The 18,877-nt window shown below is 44.8% G+C and overlaps 1 protein-coding gene across 1 annotated transcript in view; it reads right to left on the bottom strand.

Moving 5' to 3' along the window:
* The window catches only part of ABCA12 (ATP binding cassette subfamily A member 12), a 114,076-nt gene that overhangs the window by 95,002 nt on the left and 197 nt on the right, over window positions 1-18,877 (bottom strand). Inside the window, exons 2-5 of the mRNA XM_074872358.1 lie at window positions 18,337-18,350; window positions 17,735-17,744; window positions 16,816-16,916; window positions 14,870-14,915 (exon numbers count right to left, since the gene is read on the bottom strand). Of these exons, the coding sequence (XP_074728459.1) occupies window positions 14,870-14,915; window positions 16,816-16,916; window positions 17,735-17,744; window positions 18,337-18,350 (171 nt within the window). The remainder of the gene's footprint in view (window positions 1-14,869; window positions 14,916-16,815; window positions 16,917-17,734; window positions 17,745-18,336; window positions 18,351-18,877) is intronic.

The raw sequence follows: 18,877 nt of genomic DNA, 5'->3' as shown, positions 1-18,877 counted from the left end.
GAGAAAACAGTTTGGTCCTTCATGAAAGCTTCTGATCTGGTTCACGGAGCTGAAGGCAGCGCAGTGCACACGAGAAGGGCTTATTATAAGGCATGCTGTGAGTTTATGGCCCCTATTTCAAAATCTGTATGTGCCTGAGCACAAGGCACACAACGTGTACCTTGGAGACCTGGGGAGCAGGCGTGGTACACGTGCTGGGGAAGACAGCGGCTCCCCAGGAGTTGCTGTAAGATGTGCTGCCATGTACCTGGGCCTCAGCTGCAGACCGAGAGTTTGCAATTACCCAGCTGCCTGCCACCAGTACGCCCTCACTAGTGGTTGCATGATGTGCCCTTATCTTGGGAGTTGCCCTTGATACACACAGAGCTCTTTAGCTATGGTATGCCCATCCCTGGATGACCAAACGGGCAAGACTCCACTCTAGATCTATACCTCAGAGAATTTATACTGCTGGACTTACCTAACAGCATGCTACAGTTTTATTTTTCAAACAGAAATGACAGCAAGACAAAGTCTAGAGTTGATATCGTAACTCTGCCATCAAATGGAAGCTTTCTTGGGTATGGAAGAAATTAAACTCAAGTACTGTTGGACGGACTCGCACTAAGGGCACAGCAAGTCCAGCACCTTCTGGATAGCCACAGATAATCAATCACACCCAAAACAAGCCATACTTGGTGGACATATAGTGATCCACCGTGCAGGACCTCCTCAGCAGGTCAGACAGCTCCTGGTTGTACTGGTCCTACCATATCTGCAAAGCAAAGATGAAAGCAAGTTGTCTAGGGCCATTAGTCCTGGACCTCTGGACGTCTGGCAGGCCTGGCAGATCTCCCTGGCTGTTAGCAAGGTTGTTTGGTGACTATATTCTGGGCTCCTTGGTCCAAGGTCCAAGACATCACAAATGACTTGCTGAGTTTTGCAGCTACCAAGTTGCAGAACTGGCCAGAATTGAAGTCACCTCCAGTCTGGATGTCTGGAAATCTCAAACAAATGACCTGGTTTGTTGCTTCTTGGTTTTTTCCTTGCCCAAACCAAATTTCTGTCTGGAAAAACTTTTAAATTATTAAAAAAACCCCACAACAACCCCTAGATGTGTGTCCTTTTGGATGCCATTACAACTAGCACAATAAAAAATATGTTCTGTAAGAAGTTTATAGCCATGAAATGCAGCTGGACCACTGGTAAGAGAGGAGCATAGCACAGACACTGTGCCTGTGCATGAAGATGAACACCTTTTGGTAGGAAGTTATAGTTTGTCTACAAAGGGCCCTGAAGACCTTTATTATTTATGGATAGTACCATTATTTAGAGTCCAAAGGTCTGCCCTTTTTCTTCAGCTTGTTTCAACAGACATCAAAGGAGGATTCATCAGTGTCTTCCTCTTCATTGCCAGAAGGTAGTAATAATAATAGTAATTGGGGTTCTTTACAGTCAAAATGCTTATAAAAACCATTCTCTAATTACTTAATAACGAGACATTTGATGATGCACTGGAAGCAACATTCATTGCCTCCAAGAAAACAGAAGTAGCATCAGATGGAAAATAAGGAGGTGATTGGTGACAGCCAACATGGCTTCACTAAGGGCAAATTGTGCCTGACAGATTTGGTGGCCTTCTACAACGAGGTTACAGCAGTACTGGATGAGGGAAGAGCAACTGATGTCATCTGCCTGGACTTGTGCAAAGCTTTTGACACTGTCCTGCACGACATCCTTGTCTCTACATTGGAAAGACATGGATTTGATGGATGGACCACTCGGTGGATAAGGAATTGGCTGGATGGTTGCACTCAAAAGAACTGTGGTCAACAGCTCAATGTCCAATTGGAGACCAGTGTTGAGTGGTGTTCCTCAGGGGTGTGTGTTGGGACCAGAGATGTTTAACATCTTTGTTGGTGACGTGGACAGTGGGATCGAGGCACCCTCAGCAAGTTCACCAACGACACTGAGCTGTGTGGTGCGGCCGACACACTGGAGGGAAGGGATGTGCCATCCAGAGAGACCTGGACAGGCTGGAGAGCTGGGACCATGTGAACCTCATGAAATTTAACAAGGCCAAGTGCAATGTCCTGCACATGGGTTGGGGCAATCCCAAGCACAAATACAGCCTGAGAGATAAGTGGATTGAGAGCAGCCCTGAGGAGAAGGATTTGGGAGTACTAGTGGATGGAAAGAAGCTAGCTGATACCTTGCTTTCCAAAACTAGTTTCAAGACAGACTATAATATGCATGTATATACATGTATCTCACTAGAAAAGAGTAAATAAGCCTCAGTTTGTACCATTCTGATAATTCAAAGACAGCAGTAAGGACTTCTGAGGGCAAATGGGATTGTGGTATTTTTCTAGGATGTAACTTCTTCCTGGAAGTTAAACCAGAGGATAAATGCGGAGATAATATCCAGTGTCAGTCAGATGACATAGCAAGGCATTAACCTTCTCACCAGTGCAGGCTGTTTAACTTGTATGAAGAAACCTAGAGTGCGCAAATAACATAACATGTAATAACAGAAATCATCAACGAACAGATCAACTCTCTCCCAGTCTCCCAGCTGGAGGAAAAATTTCTCCTCTCAACACAAGAACAGCAATATTGAGGAGGCTGTGATATCTAGACACAGGATTGCATGACTACTCCAGCTATTGTAGAATCAACATTTTGTCTCCTGCGTTTACATGAAGCAAGTTAGGCACAGATTAAATTGGAAAAAGTGTAGACTAGCAATGGAATAAGATATTGCAAGCAATTCTGAGCTGCATGACTATTTTCACAGTGCTCTGGGCACAAAGGGTGCCCAAGAATGCACCATTTTGAGACAGGCAAGAGCCTTGGGGCTCCATTAATGTAAAACACTGCGCTCCTACACTACTGGTATTTACAGAGACTCGCTCAGTCCCACAAATTAATACCACTTTGATGTAATTTCTTACAAGTGGTCCAGATGGATGGGTTTTGATGGTGAAGTATCTGAAATTTTAGCTTGGAAATACTACATTCACGTGCTTTCTCATGGCAGAAGGCTTCATGGACCATTTCTGTGCATGCAGCCAACTTAGATGCACTGAGTTACTCTCCTATCACCTTCCTCCCTGCTGCTGAAGAGAGACCCAAGCTGGGACTCCCACCACGGTGTGGGTCATTCAGCCACAATCAGTAACACAGATGTGACCTCTTCTTCGGCTCTGAGCTGAACAGGAACAATGCAAATGCAGCCATGGTGAGAGGCATGGCTTATCAGCTACCTACACACACATTTCTACAGCTGAGGTTTTCCTTGGAGTATGAGCAGGGCAAGCTCACACCTGCCTGCAAAATCCCCAGAAGAAAACATCTTGCAATATATAGCCCTTAAATAATCCAAAGCCTCACTTCCACAATCATTTTTCACATGCTTAACTCCACAGACAACTGTAATGTGGAACAGCTACCCACAAATGGGAAGAAAAGCCTGTGATGGCATCCTTGCAAGACTGGGGCACCAGACTGGGGGAGCCAGAGGTCTCTCCTTGATGGCAGGAAGGCACTTTGCATGCTATGGATGCAATGTAAAGCACCACAGAAGTCAAACCTTAGTATAAACATTAGTTAGAACTATTTCATTATTCAAATCTCAGGAAAGCTGTGGAGTCAAGCATCTTCTCCTTTACATGAGAAAATGTGAAAACCCTGCACTACATCCTTCCTTTGCCCTCGACTGGAAGTGGGGGACTTCCAGACAAGACTCTATTGCACGCATTGGCTTTGAGGCTTTTTTTCTCATTTTCTGGGACGCACAACAAGCGTCGCTTGCAGTTATTTTTTTTTCACAGACAGCAATCAACAGTTATAAAACCAATTCCAAATGCAGCCTGGATCAAGTTTCAAAAAGCCCTGTTGTCCTCTGTGTGTGTGTGTGTGCGCGATTTAATTTACTGTGGCCACAGAAGTGCATTTGTAGGGCTATATTTCATTTTTTTCTTTTTTAATCTCCAAGGCAGTTATCTATGACAGTGAGTGTGTCACAGGACAACATCACTTGCAGCGATTGCACAAATCAGCCTCCAGCCTCTTGCCTTAACAAGCTATGCGACCCAGTGATCTTCAGCATGACACTCCTTGTGTTTTATTGCTGGTTGGAAAGATTTGGTTTGAGTCTCTTTTAGTGCCAGAGGTCTTTATTGCTAAATAGCCCTGGCTGTTGAGTAATACATGAATTTAATGTACTCATACTGGAATGCCCACTTGTAAGGTAGTGGAAATTCAACTTAAAACTGCAATCAGCTCCTTTTTTTGCTGTTTTTCATTCTGTCTCTGAGTTTTCTCTTTGCTGTTTGCAAACTACGTCCTGATCTGTTTCCCATGCTGTTACAGCTCCTTATGAAGCAGACTATCACCTCAGTCCTGCTCAGGCACATGAAAGAGATGATCTAGAGGAGGGAGGAGCCGTGGCCAATCTCATAAAAGGAGCATCCTACTTGTGCTGCTTTGACAAGACATGAAAGAGTCCCATTCTTCCTGACCATCTTATTAATACTCAAAATCCATCCACAGAACAAAGCATTGCTGGTAACGTTTCAGCTGTCTGTTGGGCAAGATGCATGTGGGGAGGACATGGAAGAATCTTATGAAGAACAGCACCAAGGCTCATGTGGGACCGTTTCATGCCTGGAAGAGGTCAAGGAAGGTTTCTGGGGGACAGGCTTTGGAGAGGGAATAGAAATTATCCTTTTGAACATTCTGCATCAAAGCTCTCTTGAACATACCACTGTTGCCTCTGGTGCTTTTTACTAGGAAACAAAAAGCATCTGTGACAGCTACCAGCAGTTACAAGAATGGAGCTATGTTACTACTGGGGAAAAAGTTCTAAGTCTGTAAATGTGTATATGAATATTTAAACAAGTCTGTTGGGCACTCTTCACAGAGCTTTCCTACAAGCACTCTACACTTGAGCAGGAGTACTGACAGTTTACTGGGAGCAAATCCTGTGTTTTATTCTGAAAGAACACTTGTGATTTGGTGCTCTCAGGTATTTCATTTTTTCCCTAACGTTCCTTGTGCCAGGATCTGGGGTATAAGTGAGAGAACTGTCTTTCCTTAAAGCAAAAGATCCATTTTCAGCCCTCACAACTGAAAAGAAATGCTGAAAAACATAAACTCTAAAAAGACATGGACATGAGAAAGACCACATAATGCAAAAGATGTTACAATTTTTGAATGGCTTGGAGTAGCGAAACTGAACTTGTAGTTGTCCCTCTGCCCATTGCACATGAGAAATTTGAGAGTTTTGTTCCCATGATCAGTGAAGAGAAGCACACTAAGCAGCTATCTATCCAGTTAATGCTCCAAATTTGACCACCGAATATTGCAATAAGCTGCTCTCAAACAAGTTACAGATTCAGTATTATTTGCAGAAATAATAAACACCAGCAATTTGGCATACTCTGAGAAAACTGTTATTTTTCTAGTGGGCTTTTCACAGCGACCCAAAATACACAAAATTAACCTAATAAGGTATTCATTATGTATCATCTACCATCTTGTGCAAGTGTCAGTCCAGAACGCAAGACCACACCTGACCTTTTAATAGACACATTTTTCTAACAGCCACTTTCTATGAGGCTACATTGTAAAGCTGCTTAACTTAACATCCTTGGTGGCTGATCAAAATATCCCTCCTCCCCTCTAGCACTGAGCATCCTGCTCCGTTAACGCTCCACAACTCTTATCACACCTCTTAAGTCCCGTTCTGGGATGAAGAGCAGAAGGAGCATTGTGTTTTCTGGAGCCTCTCAGAACATTTCTATTGCAGGTGCAGGCTACAAGAAAAGAAAAAAAAAAAAAGAGAAAGACATGAAGCACTGAAGCAGTGGCCTGCTGTTGCAAGGTGACGATAGGAGATGGTTATCTGTGGCGGGTCAGTGTGTGTTGGGATGTCCCATCCGTTATCGGGGCGAGTCTGCTCTACGTCAAAGTCCATGGATCAATGTGAAAATGAGACATTCCCCAGGTCAGTGCCCTGACTCTCATACACCAACGCAAACAACAGTAGCTGTTAAAATGCTGCCTGTCCTGCCCCTGCACTCCAAGTTACCATCGCTAGCAGGGAACAGCAGAGGCAGCTGTGCCTCTGGGCCAGCGCTGCAGCATGCCCGTGGCACCCACCTCCACTGACAGCCCATGTATGCTAGCCAGCCTGCAAATTAGGAGCCGGGGACACCAGGATGTGTTTCCTGCTGCAAGGCTAGTCTTTGGTGGCTCGTCTTGTCAGCCCTTGGTGGCTGGTCTTGTCAGCAGCTGGCAGCCCTGCATCTGACTGTCAGGGCTTCTGTGGTGCAGTTCGTTAGGTGCAGTTAGTTCAAGTTTTAGCCATACGCCTCAAGACCATGACAGCTAATCTCAACAGGCAAAAGGGGTTTACAAATGGACAGTGGCAAACCAGTTGCCTATGAAAGAAGTGTCATCATACTGCATCACTGACTCCTGAGTCAGTGCAGCGAAGCATGAAGCTATAACTTAAGTTTGCAACTACCCAGCAGCTCTGAAAATATCAGGGCCCATTCTCAGCTACCATGAGTGCTTTGAGAAGTTCCTTTTTTATGGCTTTGATGTGGGGCTCAAAGCATCTTCCCCACTGTGGGGGAAGAGACTGCTGTCTTGAACCCAGGGAGAAACTAGTGTCATCACTGAAGTGATGCTATGAGATGCTCCCACTACCTGTTTTGAACCCCATGGGCTCCTGCATCCACTTTCTAGGGTCTTCCCTGTCCCTGTGTGTCTGCCTTTACCTCAGCTGCTCTGCAAGGTGAGGAGGACCCAGTCAACTAACTCCTAAGTCCTGCTAACCAGAACAGACACATACTGCAAAGAGCAGAGATGAGTGACCTTCAGATTTCTCCTGGCACATATGTGTCCAGGTGCCTGCTCCCATTAGCTGCAGTGAGGATGCAGATACGGTATTTGTTTTAATGTCCATGAGAAACCAGGAACTGTGTAAGAAGGAAAGATAGAAAAGATGCTGAGATTTTTCTTCTTCCATTTTCTGAAGTGGCTAAAACAACCTACAGATTGGTGCTGCTGTGCTGTGGCTGAGGGAAACCCTTTTTCAGTTGCTGGATGACACAAGGAAGAAAAGTGTGGACGTGAAGACTGGTTTTGTTTTACAATAAACATCAGGCACAGACAGCTCAGCTGTGCCAAGTATAGCATGGCTCTAAGCTGCCTTTTGCTCTGCACATACTGAAGAGTCTCAGCCCAAAAGAGTGACTCTCAAACTCTCATAGGAATGCTGGTTGATAAAGTCAGTGTTTGAGACAAACCCCAGAACCCAAGGGTGCTCTACAACAGAATGACAGGTTAGGTAGGGAAACGCAGGCAAAGGACTCCCAGTGAATATTAACCAGCTCTATCTGTGGCACATTAAAGACCAACTCACATAGGCTGGGTGATTTTTTAATATGGAAGGTCCTTTCCTTTGGGGTACAGTTTCCTCTTGCTTGAATCAATGATCATTTGTTACATTAATGCAGAAACAGAAACCAGCTACACTGCATTCACGCTCTTTAATTGTCCAGCTGGAGAAATCAATGCTTTTATTGAATTAGCCAGTTGCCACAGCAAGTTTTCTTTGATTTCTAAGGCTCCCATGAATCAATAGGAGTCTGTCATTGCCTCTAAGTGGAGCAAAGTCAGACCCCAAGTCACAGGGTTGGATGAAAACACAAACCTTCCTGCAGAATTCTCTGTTAGGTGGATGTGGGACTACTTGGCAATTTGCTGAAAAACTACCTCCAATCACTTCCTCCCCTGCCTCACCAACTGACCTCAGCTCATAACTCCACCCCTGCCTTATCAACTGACCTCAGCTCATAACTCCACCCCTGCCTTATCAATTCTCATCTCTCACATTTAGATTCTTCTATTTTCCTGCTTCTCTATCAGCTTTTTCTGTGCCGTAGGCAAGATCTGCTGGTGCTGTCTCCATATTGTCTTAGGTGCAGGTGTCCATGTGAGAAACATCTTCCCCTACACAGGCCTGCATCTGATAAATCTAAATGTCTCTCCAGGACTCCCTTCCCTGTGCTGCCAGCAATAAGTCATCTTTAATCAAAGTGCTGGTCCAAATATTTTGTATTTGTTTTGCCACAAAGGCAATTTTGTTTTTGTTTTCCAACCTTCCCATAAAACTGGCCATTTTTTATCAGCACAGCTGGTTGGGAAGCATGAATCATACATAAATTACCACTTTTACTGCATTCCTTCCCTTTGTCAGCCCTTCTGCTGTCAGCTACGTGGGACAGGACCATTATTCTTTAGTGTTTAGCAAACACTCTACACGTAATGGGCGATACTGTAAATAAATGAAAATAAGACCTGAAATGAAATGGAAGCTGACTGACAGGACTTTTGCAAAACCATCTGAGCTTTACAGGTTTTTAATCAGCTGTGCTGCACAGTTACGTGGCACTTAACAATGTCTCTGCCTTACTTCTGTGGTGTTAGACAGGATCGCAAGGAGATGGCAATGGAAACAGGTCTTTAGCTCTGTTACCCACAGCTCACTTCAGTTGATTAAGAACGATCTGTGCGTTATAGGCTGAGAAGCACCATGTAACTTGTGACTGGCATAAAATGATGGATAGCCCAGCATTTATTGCCTAATCAGAATTTCTTCCTGGAAAATTGGGCGACGTGATAGACCTTAATGCTAAGGAATGGCAGGCTGCAGGAGATGCCAAAGGGGAAAACTGATGGGGGAAATTTCAAAAGACAAGTTGGCCCATTGTTAGTGAATGCAGAAGTTCATAAAAATCCTGTGCAAACAAATTTTGATCATGTCATAGAGAAGAGAACACGGGGGAAAGGCAAGGATCACAAAGACAAGTGCTAATCTGAGCACAACTGAAAATCAGGGGGAAACAGTAAAATCAGTTCAGAGGGCTGTAGTATTTCAGCTAGCAGGTGGAAGTAAAAGAAATGAGTAGCAAGACGAAAACAAAACTGGTGCACTGCATGACACATCTCCAACTGGGACATCAAACTAGTCTAAGTAATATTACATGCTATTATTTGTAGGAGAAATAGCAATGTTTTCACAGTGCCAACCATGAGAGGCTTGTGGCTGCACATGTGTTTGAAATGGATGTTGTTTGTGTAGTACTGCCTACCCCAAACACTCAAAACTTTCAAGTTAGGCTTGGAAGCTGTGAAACTAGCTTGAAAATTAATGGGTTTATAAAAACACTCCATACAATCTGAATGTCTGCCTTCTAGTTTTCAACCTTCATGCAACTTTCAGTTTTCTGCGGTAACTGAACTAGAGCTTCATCACCTAAAACAAAAACAAACCACCAAGAGTCTCACCATCCTCAGAAAAAACCCTAAACCACTAATTATTGCAAGATCTGCAGTGAAATCACGTGACCGGCAAAAGCCAGCTGCAAACCAAGTAACAACGAGTCTTTGGACAGAGGAGAACATAAATACTGATGGCAGTGAAAAGGTAAAATCAGAAGATGAGAAAGGACTGGAAGGAATTAATCTAGTGGTGGCTGGTTCAGATGAGCACAGATCAGCAGCTCTTAGGCACCTTGTTAAGCAGGGTCCTTTCTGCCCAACCTGCAGGGAAGAAAACCGGTAGGACGTATTTTGGTGAGCATCTTTCAAGATGGGCTGATTTTGGAGAAAAATGCATATATAGCTACCAGAGATGGGGTGAATCCAGCAGATGCACACACAGCAGCCTGACAGCAGGTAGAGCAGCGGCCGACTCTCTTGCTGCCGGTAAGGCACGAAACGTAGAGAGAGCCCACCCTAACGCAGTCCTGCTCATGCCACCCCTGAACACAGAGAGGGTTGCCAGGGAAAACATCAGTAGACCAGGGCCCAGCCTCTGACCTGCACCAGCCAGGAAGAACCAGCCACAGGCTTGTGTTAAGCCAAGCCTGGCATGGTCGGCAATGTCAGCTGGGGCTGCAGGAACTGATGTGCATGATGTAAACTGGGAACGCTAAATCTTCTCCCTACTACAGCCCCAGCTTACTGCTGTTGTGCGAGGGTAGAATCTCTTCCAATGCAACATTGGAGATCTGCCACAGAGCTGGAGATCAGACTTCAAATACTGGACTTCCCGCAGCCTTGTCATTTATGCCTGCTTCTTTGGGAACACAAGGAACCCCATGAAGATCAGCATTCAGGGTCTTCCCTACACCCAAGAGGCTTAGAAGAGGATCTCTTTAGCCTAAAATGTCTCTGAAGAAAAGAGCTGCCCTCTTTCCCAATCGGATGATGCTGATAATCCAGTAAAATTACGAACAGTGGATCAGTAAAGGACTTTGGCAGAGAAACGTCAAAACTGAACAAAAAGACAGGATGTGAAGAATTAACCATCCTTTCTCGAAACCACAAGATCAGACCCGAGTCTCTAACATCAATCCAGGAGTAAAAAATATTTCACATGATTCAATCACATCTGTTCTTAACTCCTAGTCTCAGTGTGCACCTTGCTACGGTTTATGGCATCAGTGGGATTTGATGCTGCCTAATACTGGGATTTCAGCCCCTTGCAGGAACTAAATCTATAAAGGAAGAACTCCCCATGTTCTATTTAAAGGATTTTTATCTGACCCATCGTGATTAAACTGCCTCTTGCCTGGAGAAATTGTTCTTCCCCTGTGTGTTTGTTATAATTCTGATGCGTGCTTGTGAGATGACTTAAATGGACGTGATCAGACCCAAGCAAGTCTTTTTCCAGGTTCTGACAAGGTGTGTATTTATGTGAAAAACAGTGTAAATAAAAAAAATCCTACTCTCCAGCTCTCCAGAAAAAGCTAAATGTTGCATATTGTCAGCAAAATTTTATGTTTTGGGAATTCTGTGCCAAGCATGTTTGCTTCTTTTCAACTACATTAAATTAGTCAATAAAACACAGCAAAATAAACTGAAGTGTTACCTTGTCCTTATTAGTCACCCAAGTCTTATAAGACAATGGGATGAGGCCATAACTATGTGATTAATTATATTATCTTTAATTAAAAACCGGGGCTGAAGAAAACATTAGGTGAATTGAAGAACATGGTTGAAAGTCTGTAGCTGTGTTTTGCAGGAAGTCCCACTAAGTTCCCTCTGGCCCTGCTGCCTTGGCCTGAGTCCCGGGCTCAGTTTTTACCGCTGAACTCATATGGGGCCAAAACTGTCACCCCCATGCCTCAGTTAATTTAGCCCAGGAAAACAGCTCCACAATTAAAGCACAACTGATAGCTCCAGTGACTCCAGAACAAGAGCCACTGAGCAGAGATGGGCACAGAGACACAGTTTCAATGCCTGAAATGTATGGAGACAACCGAAAGCCAGTGTGGAGGAAAGGTGCGCTACTGCAAAGCCAATGGTAATCCTGCTCTTGCCACAAAAGGGTCAGACCCAGCCACCTTCTTTGCTGCTGATCTGCAGGAATCAACAAGCAAGTCAGGACACAGCTTGCATGCTGGCAAGAACCACCAGCATCCGACTGCAGCTCCAGGGTAATTAGTACCTGCCTCAGCTCTGCCTAATGAGGAGTGGTGTTTGTCATCCCCATCCTGAAGGCTCCCTGCCTCTTACAGGTGGATTTGCCACATCCACACAGGCTGAGTCTGTGCCTACGATTAATGTAACTCAGTCCTGCTCGGGGCTTTTCATCAATAGATTTCAACTGCACTGCAAATGCGGACATGTTGTTGCCTCGTTTGCACGCAGGGAAACACAAACACCCCTCACTTAATTTGCACAGGATTATCACGCAGGAAGCAGAACTTGCATTTCCCAAGTCCAGAGCTGGGCAAAGCCTGCTCAAGAGTTTTCCTGGGGACCCTGGTTAATGGAATAGTTACATGACTAAATAGCTACACGCCTAAATCCTATTTGTCTGAAAAATATTATCTGGAAAATAACATTGCTTATTCTAGAACCTGGAAATGTTCATTTTAAAGCCTCCTGATCCATTTCAAATACTTGTTTTTTAATGAAAGGCTGAAAAACCTGACTTTGATTGAGGTGAAAAATAAAAGGGTTTAGTTTAATGATGTTTTCTAGGGAATGAAACTCTTCCTTTTCTAGTTATTCCTAGCCACAAAACTTCAGTGAAATGATTTTGAAAAGCCAGAATTTGTCCTGTTTTGACTGCAGGCTCTGAACAAGGAAGGTCAGAACAGAAGGAAGGAGCCAAAACTGATTATGAAGGCAGGGCATACAGGATAACAGCACTTCAGAAAGCACAAGAAACTCCTGGGGAATCCAAAGCCATGGAGTTCTGAACACAGAAAAGAAATAACATTTATTTTCTTTTTTTTCCTCCACAGTTCATTAAAATGTTATCCATGTTTCTAAGGCCAAAATACAGTGACCTGGTCCAGTTTCTTGGGGGGAAAAACAAAAAGGAGGAAGTGATTTATGAAAAACTGTTTCACTCTCTCTTTCCTTCTGGTTTTTTTTGTTGTTAAAATTAGTCTATATGTAAAATCAGCAAGATCTGAAAATGGATGATATTTGCTGCAACTAAGAACATCTTCTATTAGAATAAAAACATCTGCCAGCGAGAGACTGCTCCAAGCCTCCGCTGGCTGTGGCACTGACTGCTGTATGATGCTGGACATGTCTCTCCATATAACTCTGTCTCTTTTTCCATCCTCCTATTTAGCCATGATTTCTATTCAGATCACAAGGTCTTGCAGCAAGACCTGTTTTTATCCTATATCCTAGCTCTCAGGGGTCCGGATCACAGCTTGCTCTAATGTAACAAACATAAATAACCACCTATGACTGTCTTTCCAGGAGAGCCTCCTTGCGCTCTCTTTGGCAAGCCGCTGTTTTTTCACACATGCTGCGAACTGGCAGCTCTGCCTGCATTGCTGTCAGGTCTCCTATGAGCCTGTTAGCAATCTGAGAGGGTTTCCTGGGACCCCCAGTGAGCTGGAAATGAACACAGGCTCACAGCATTTGCCTTTTGCTGTAAGCCAGCTCCTGGACATTAGACAGAAAGGTGAGCAGAAAGTTGGATGGAACTGAGTGATGGGGTTTATGCCCAAACCCTTCAAAGCCAACATGGGCTAGTCTTCCACTCAGGGAAATTACTTTTTCCTCCCTGTCTCGAGTCTCTCTCTTCCCTAGACAAGTGTCTCAGGGACTCTGTGAACCAAAGATGACTGAGGCTGGATTGCTACATAAAATGCCTGCGTTCCTTCTTAATCTGTTGCAGGCTCTCTTGCCAGGCTTCACTGATTTCCAGATGCTTATGACAATCAGCCTTGACTCTATTTGCATTGTGTACTAAGAAGAACTCCTTGATGACTAGTTTTGCTCTGCTTTTTGCTTTTGCTTTGTTTTTTGCTTGTAGATCCCCCACACTCTACAACAGATGATGCCTGGTGGACAGTAAAACTATGTCACCTATCCCTCCAGGCTCTTGCTGGGAGGCATGAGAACACCCCACCCAGGGAGCATTTCATCATCTCCCAGATCCTGTCGGAGCAAATTCCAAATATCTGGGGAACCACAATGAATTAACATGCAAATTGAATCTTAAGCCAAGATTCATGTCACTGTCATCTTTATGTATTAGACTGTAGATCATGAAAGGAGTTATGCTCCAGCGGGCTAATTAAGTAAACATGAAGAAAATGAGGGTAGCAAACAAGGGCTAGGGTCTAGGAGCCTGGGTTCAAGTACTGGCTGAGGCAGAAAATTCTTGTGTGATGAAGGGCAAGTTTGTTAGGGGCGGTTCTGAAATGCACAAACGACAACAGGAGGCCATTAATGGGACCTTGAGATGGACTCCTGTCCTTTTCGAAGTACAGCACAGATTTCCACTTCCTCCATCATACAGAGCAGTAAGCTAAAACCGAGAAACTGTGAGACAAGTTAAATAAAAGGCTTGAGAACAAAGCTTCTCCCTGCCCTCTGTGTACAGGCTTCCACAAGGTCTTTCCCAGAACTTGACTCAGCCCAAACCTCAGTGCACACAGGCAGCTCCAGCTGGCTTTGCAGCACACTTCAGCCTCATCCAGAGAAACTGTAGCCAAAAGATGGGGAAACCAGCCAGACCCCCTGTTGAAAAAACAAAGGTGCCATTTCTTACGTAGGCATCTTTAATGGTTCCATCCTGATGCCAGAAGAAAACCATCCCCATTTTAACTGTCCTAGCGCGCTCTAGTGGGAGCCCGCTCCCTGCACAGCTCGGCAGCATCCCTGCACGGCTGTTCTCCCAGCAGCAGCAGCCTCCGCACCCAAGGAACGACACAAAAAACTATCTAGTGACGGTGTCCAAAGAGCTGGGGGCAAAGGGATCTGACTATAAAACCAGATCCACTGGGAAAGGGTCAGTGATTTCAGAGTGATTAGAGAAAAGATATTTTCTCTAATGAAAAGGTATTTTCATCCTCGTACTATTTGAGGATAATGTTGTTTCTTTGCAACTAAAGAAAAACAAAATAATCCCCAAATATTTCCCCGCCCTTTCTTTTTAATGGGAATTCTTTCTTTCACATGAATAACTCAGGGAGGCACATAAAGAAACTCAAAGTGGATGAGATTTTTTTTTCTACTGCAAAACCCATACTTGCTGTTACACACAGCCCTCTTCAGTCACACCCTTCAAGCACCATCTTCCCCCCACGAGTGCACCCCGTACATCAGTGAGGTACCACCACCACGGCCTCCGTCTTGCTCAGCTGAGGCTGCTCTGAGGGCACACAACCTTCCCGTGAGACACCGCTTTGCCCTTTTCCTTATGCACCACAGGCTGCTTCCTCGCCCACCAACACAGGGTTTCACGCTCTGGGATTCATTGTCTCACTGCATGGGCGTTTCAGACAATAGAGTAGGCACCAATTTGCCAGCAGGAGAAACTATTTCTTACCTTTTTATTATTCTTAGTCTTTCTATGCTTGGATAGGAACAAGCCTCTGTGAGGGAAAGAATGGGAACATTCAGAAAATAAATTGTTGTTTGGTTTATGCACCTTTGGGTCTCATTCATAACCCAGAGCTTTAGAATAACTCAGGTTGAAATCTGCAATATTTATTCTATTACAAGGAAATTGTTTCTTTCACAGGAAAAGCATTCAACAGTGATATCAAAGGTTTGGGAAAACTGACCACTTACACTGGTGCTTGCACAGGGGACGTAACCTTCAAACCCCAGGTCAAATTGTACACGCAAAGCTCTGTGGAGTCTCTGAACCTTAGCTAATAGGCTAGTCATCATCTCTGCAGCTACATGGGACCCCGATCACAGATTTACAAGGCCAGCTGACAGACAGTATGCCAGCCCCACGTATGTGATTTAAATGGGACCTCCAAGGAACACAGTAAAACAAAAGCTGCTCCAAGCTGATAAGGGTTGAAAAATAAACTCAAAATGCATCAGAGCTCTTGAGTCTCTCAGTTACCGTGGAGTACTCCTGGCTAGCCTGTTCATCAGCCTAGCTGCTGAAGCTACCCCAGAGATTTGGTAACTGGTGGCAAGTGGCGTGGGCAGTGGGATGCAGCTTTCAAACAAGGTTCAACAGAGCAATACTAAGCTGCTCTTTTTCTCCTGGAATACACCAAAAAGGCTTCACCCTGCAGTTCTCATGAATCCTTAAAGCAAAAGGCAGATAAACCAAACGACTGGATATAGCACCAACCATTGAGAAACAGCCTGTATTAAATTCCACTCCCATCTCCACTGTTGTATAACATTTGAGACAGGGCATTTGAAGCCTGCTTGAGCATGCACCTTCCTGAGTACTCAACTTTGCGGTAAGTAATCCCACAATACAGAGCGTAGGGCTATATACAAGTGCTTGCAAGACTGTGGTCTCTGTAAGACTGGAGAAATTGAGAAATGTCTGGCAAACAGCATCCTGAAGGAAGACACCAGATACCAGAACAATGTGGATGATAGCAGTGCCCCCTAGGAATGTAACATCTTTTTCACGTATACTTCCTTGCTTCCCATTTATGTAACTGTCAGTAAAGAAAACAGGAGTTTGGGTAGGACAGAGATGTATGTATTTGTCTTACACCACGCTAAACACCACCATGCTGAGCCACTGCTGAGGCAGCTCAGAAAGAACACAAAAGAGGCAGGAGCTGTTTGTATGTGAATAGAGCGTGGGGAGGTATATAAATGAAAGCAGGGCTGGTTAAGGAAAATAAACTCAATACGATGAAGAATTTCAAAGTTGAAGATTGTTTTTATGCGGGCTGAGATGCTCACAATATCATGCTTTTCCAAAGCAGCCTCATGGCAACGAGATGCATTTACTGGGGTCGGACAGATCCAGATCAGACCACTGTTGTAACACTCGCCACCCACGACACTTCATCTCTGAAGCCAGGGTTGCCCCAAGCCAGACCAACCACAGACTTCCACTTTGGTTTCCTACATGTCGGCTGGGTCCTCCTTGGTCCACCACCAGGTCCAGCCCAACCCTCTGCTACCTTGTTGGCTTCCTACCCTAACAAATTAATACATGGCCAAATTAACCTGTTTTCTCTACACTCCTCTTGGTGTGCTACATGAAAAAAAAAAAAACAATAGAGAACAGACTTACAACACAGACTCAGAGCCAAGCTAAAAAGCAGTGCTATTACTCCCTACCATCTCAAAAGAAAGGAATCTAGGGTATTGTCCTAACAGCAGCAAAACCAGGAACGCTGTCCCTTTTGTCTGTCTCTATCCAGCTTCATCTTCTTTTACTTCTCCTTATTAACACAGCAGAACACATTGCTAATTAAGTCTGATTTTTCTTTCTTGGATGTAGGCCCTAGTAAGATTTAGAAATAACCTTAATCTGGTAATTGTAATTCTAGTATTTACCTCTTCCCATGATTTCCAATAATGTTACTGCATTCTTGGCTCAAGATGAGCTTCTGCAATGCTTTAAAACACCAGGAAAAAACTCCAGTGAGACCTTGTTCCTATTGAAGTTCAGGATATTTGAATATCCTCTAAACATCACCAAAACCAGTTAATTAGTTAAGCTCTATAAAGCAAAACTAAACCTTTGGGGAGTCAGACTGTTTGTTTTCCTGGCATGGCCATCCCCGAACGAGGAGCTATCTGTCACATCCAAATCCATACAGCCCTCTAGCACACAGCCAGAACGCCCCTTGTCAGACGTCAATCCAAGAGAGAACACGGGGTAAACCCAAACCGCCCTCCTGCCACGCAAGCCTCTGTGCAAACAGAAACCTCGTGCTCCAAGGGACAACAAACTGCTGGACAAGCTGAAAAAGCAAACGCCACTATTTACGCTGATAACATCCCTCCGACTGTTTGTCTGCAAGCAGTAGTGGCCCCGTCCTCTTGTGCAGAGGCTGACCCGGCCACCCGCTCGCACACAGCTTCTGCAATGTCACAAAACACCCTGCTTCACAAACAGCACGCGCGCTGTTCCTTAGCTGCTCAGGCGCTGCACCAGAATGTGCAATTGCTCGCCAACATTGGATAAATATGCAGAGCTCTGTCAAATTTTTCATTTTCACATACATTAATCATCCCCAAAGCCCACCTCAGCTGTACAGATCTGTACTCTTTGTACAACTTTTATTCTCTCAAAGGTGTGTATTTTCATAATGACAGTGCTCATGTACCACTTAACAGTATATTTTCATTTGGCCCCAGCCACACTTCTGAACGGTAATTTATTACTGCTTGTCACTAGCTGCTACTAAGAGTAATACATATACTGGGTTTATTTAGTGTGTTTAGTATTTCTTGCTTGACTCTTTCTTACACAGGCAATACTGCCCAAGCCCAGAGATTCACAAATCAAAATAGCGAAGTTTCTGGGCCTTCCAGTTGCACTTGTTTTGCACTTCCCAGCTTTTTGTCTGGGAGATTTAGAAACTTTCATTTATTTGTGCTTTTTAAATGAAAGTAGAGAGCCTAATGCAGTCTGCCTGCTCCAGGAGCTGCAAGTGTACAGTGAACAGCTACGTGGACGATGAAAACACGAGAGAAGTATGCAGGGATGTCTCAGGGACCGGCCCACGCTGGCTTTATTGCTTAAGGACCTGATTCAAAACCCACAGGCCAGGCCCCCACCACCCCAGAGGTAACACGTGTCAGGGATGTGCATGTTAGATACAGAACCAGGTCCCGCTAGACTTGATACCTGCAAAATGTTGGCCAAGCGACAGGACAGCCATGGAGAAGCCTCGTGCAAACACTGGCAAGGGTGACGGCCAGGGGTTGTGCTGCAAATTAACTGCAGAGCGCTCTACCTGCAAAGCAGCTGCTGGCCCACCGCTGCACTTCAGCCCCGCTGGGGTGTACAGGGGCACAGCGGAGATTTTAGCTAGCGACGTTAAAACCAACAACAGGTGTCAGTGCTACCTGTCCACCACCAGCTAGAAGGAAGACAAGAAAAACTCTTTTGCAAGGAGTTCCAGGAAATCCAGAGGCCTGTAGGGGAAAAAAACTCCCCCTGTGAATTCCCCTCACAGTGAAAATTTAAAAAATAAATAAAGGGAAGGAAAGCATCATTTTACTATTTGCAAGCTTAGTTTTTTACCTCAGACTTTGTAAACAAGTGTTTTGTCTTTGCTCGTTGGTAGATTGCGGGAGGATTTTCCACAGATGACATTCCAGTGAGCATTTCTGCAAAAAATTAATTGTCTTTATTGCACCCCCTCTCACTGCCATGAGGTACTGCCTCACCTACACCTCAAGATTCCCCCGCCTCGGAAATCGGGTTTTCTGTCACTCCAGAGGCCTCAGACAACCCTGCACCCCGGCCTGACGGTGTTTGGCCCGCCCGTAGCCCACTCGTGGCCACCCACCCCGTCCCCACAGGGTCCTGGCGAGCTGCAGCCCTCACGGGGTGAAGGAGGGGCCGGTCCCCGGTGTTGCCCACGCAGGTAACACCGCACACGCG

The sequence above is a fragment of the Strix uralensis genome, chromosome 6, assembly GCF_047716275.1.
Source record: "Strix uralensis isolate ZFMK-TIS-50842 chromosome 6, bStrUra1, whole genome shotgun sequence".
In the NCBI taxonomy this organism is placed as follows: Eukaryota; Metazoa; Chordata; class Aves; order Strigiformes; family Strigidae; genus Strix; species Strix uralensis.
This window is presented reverse-complemented; position numbering and strand designations above follow the sequence as displayed.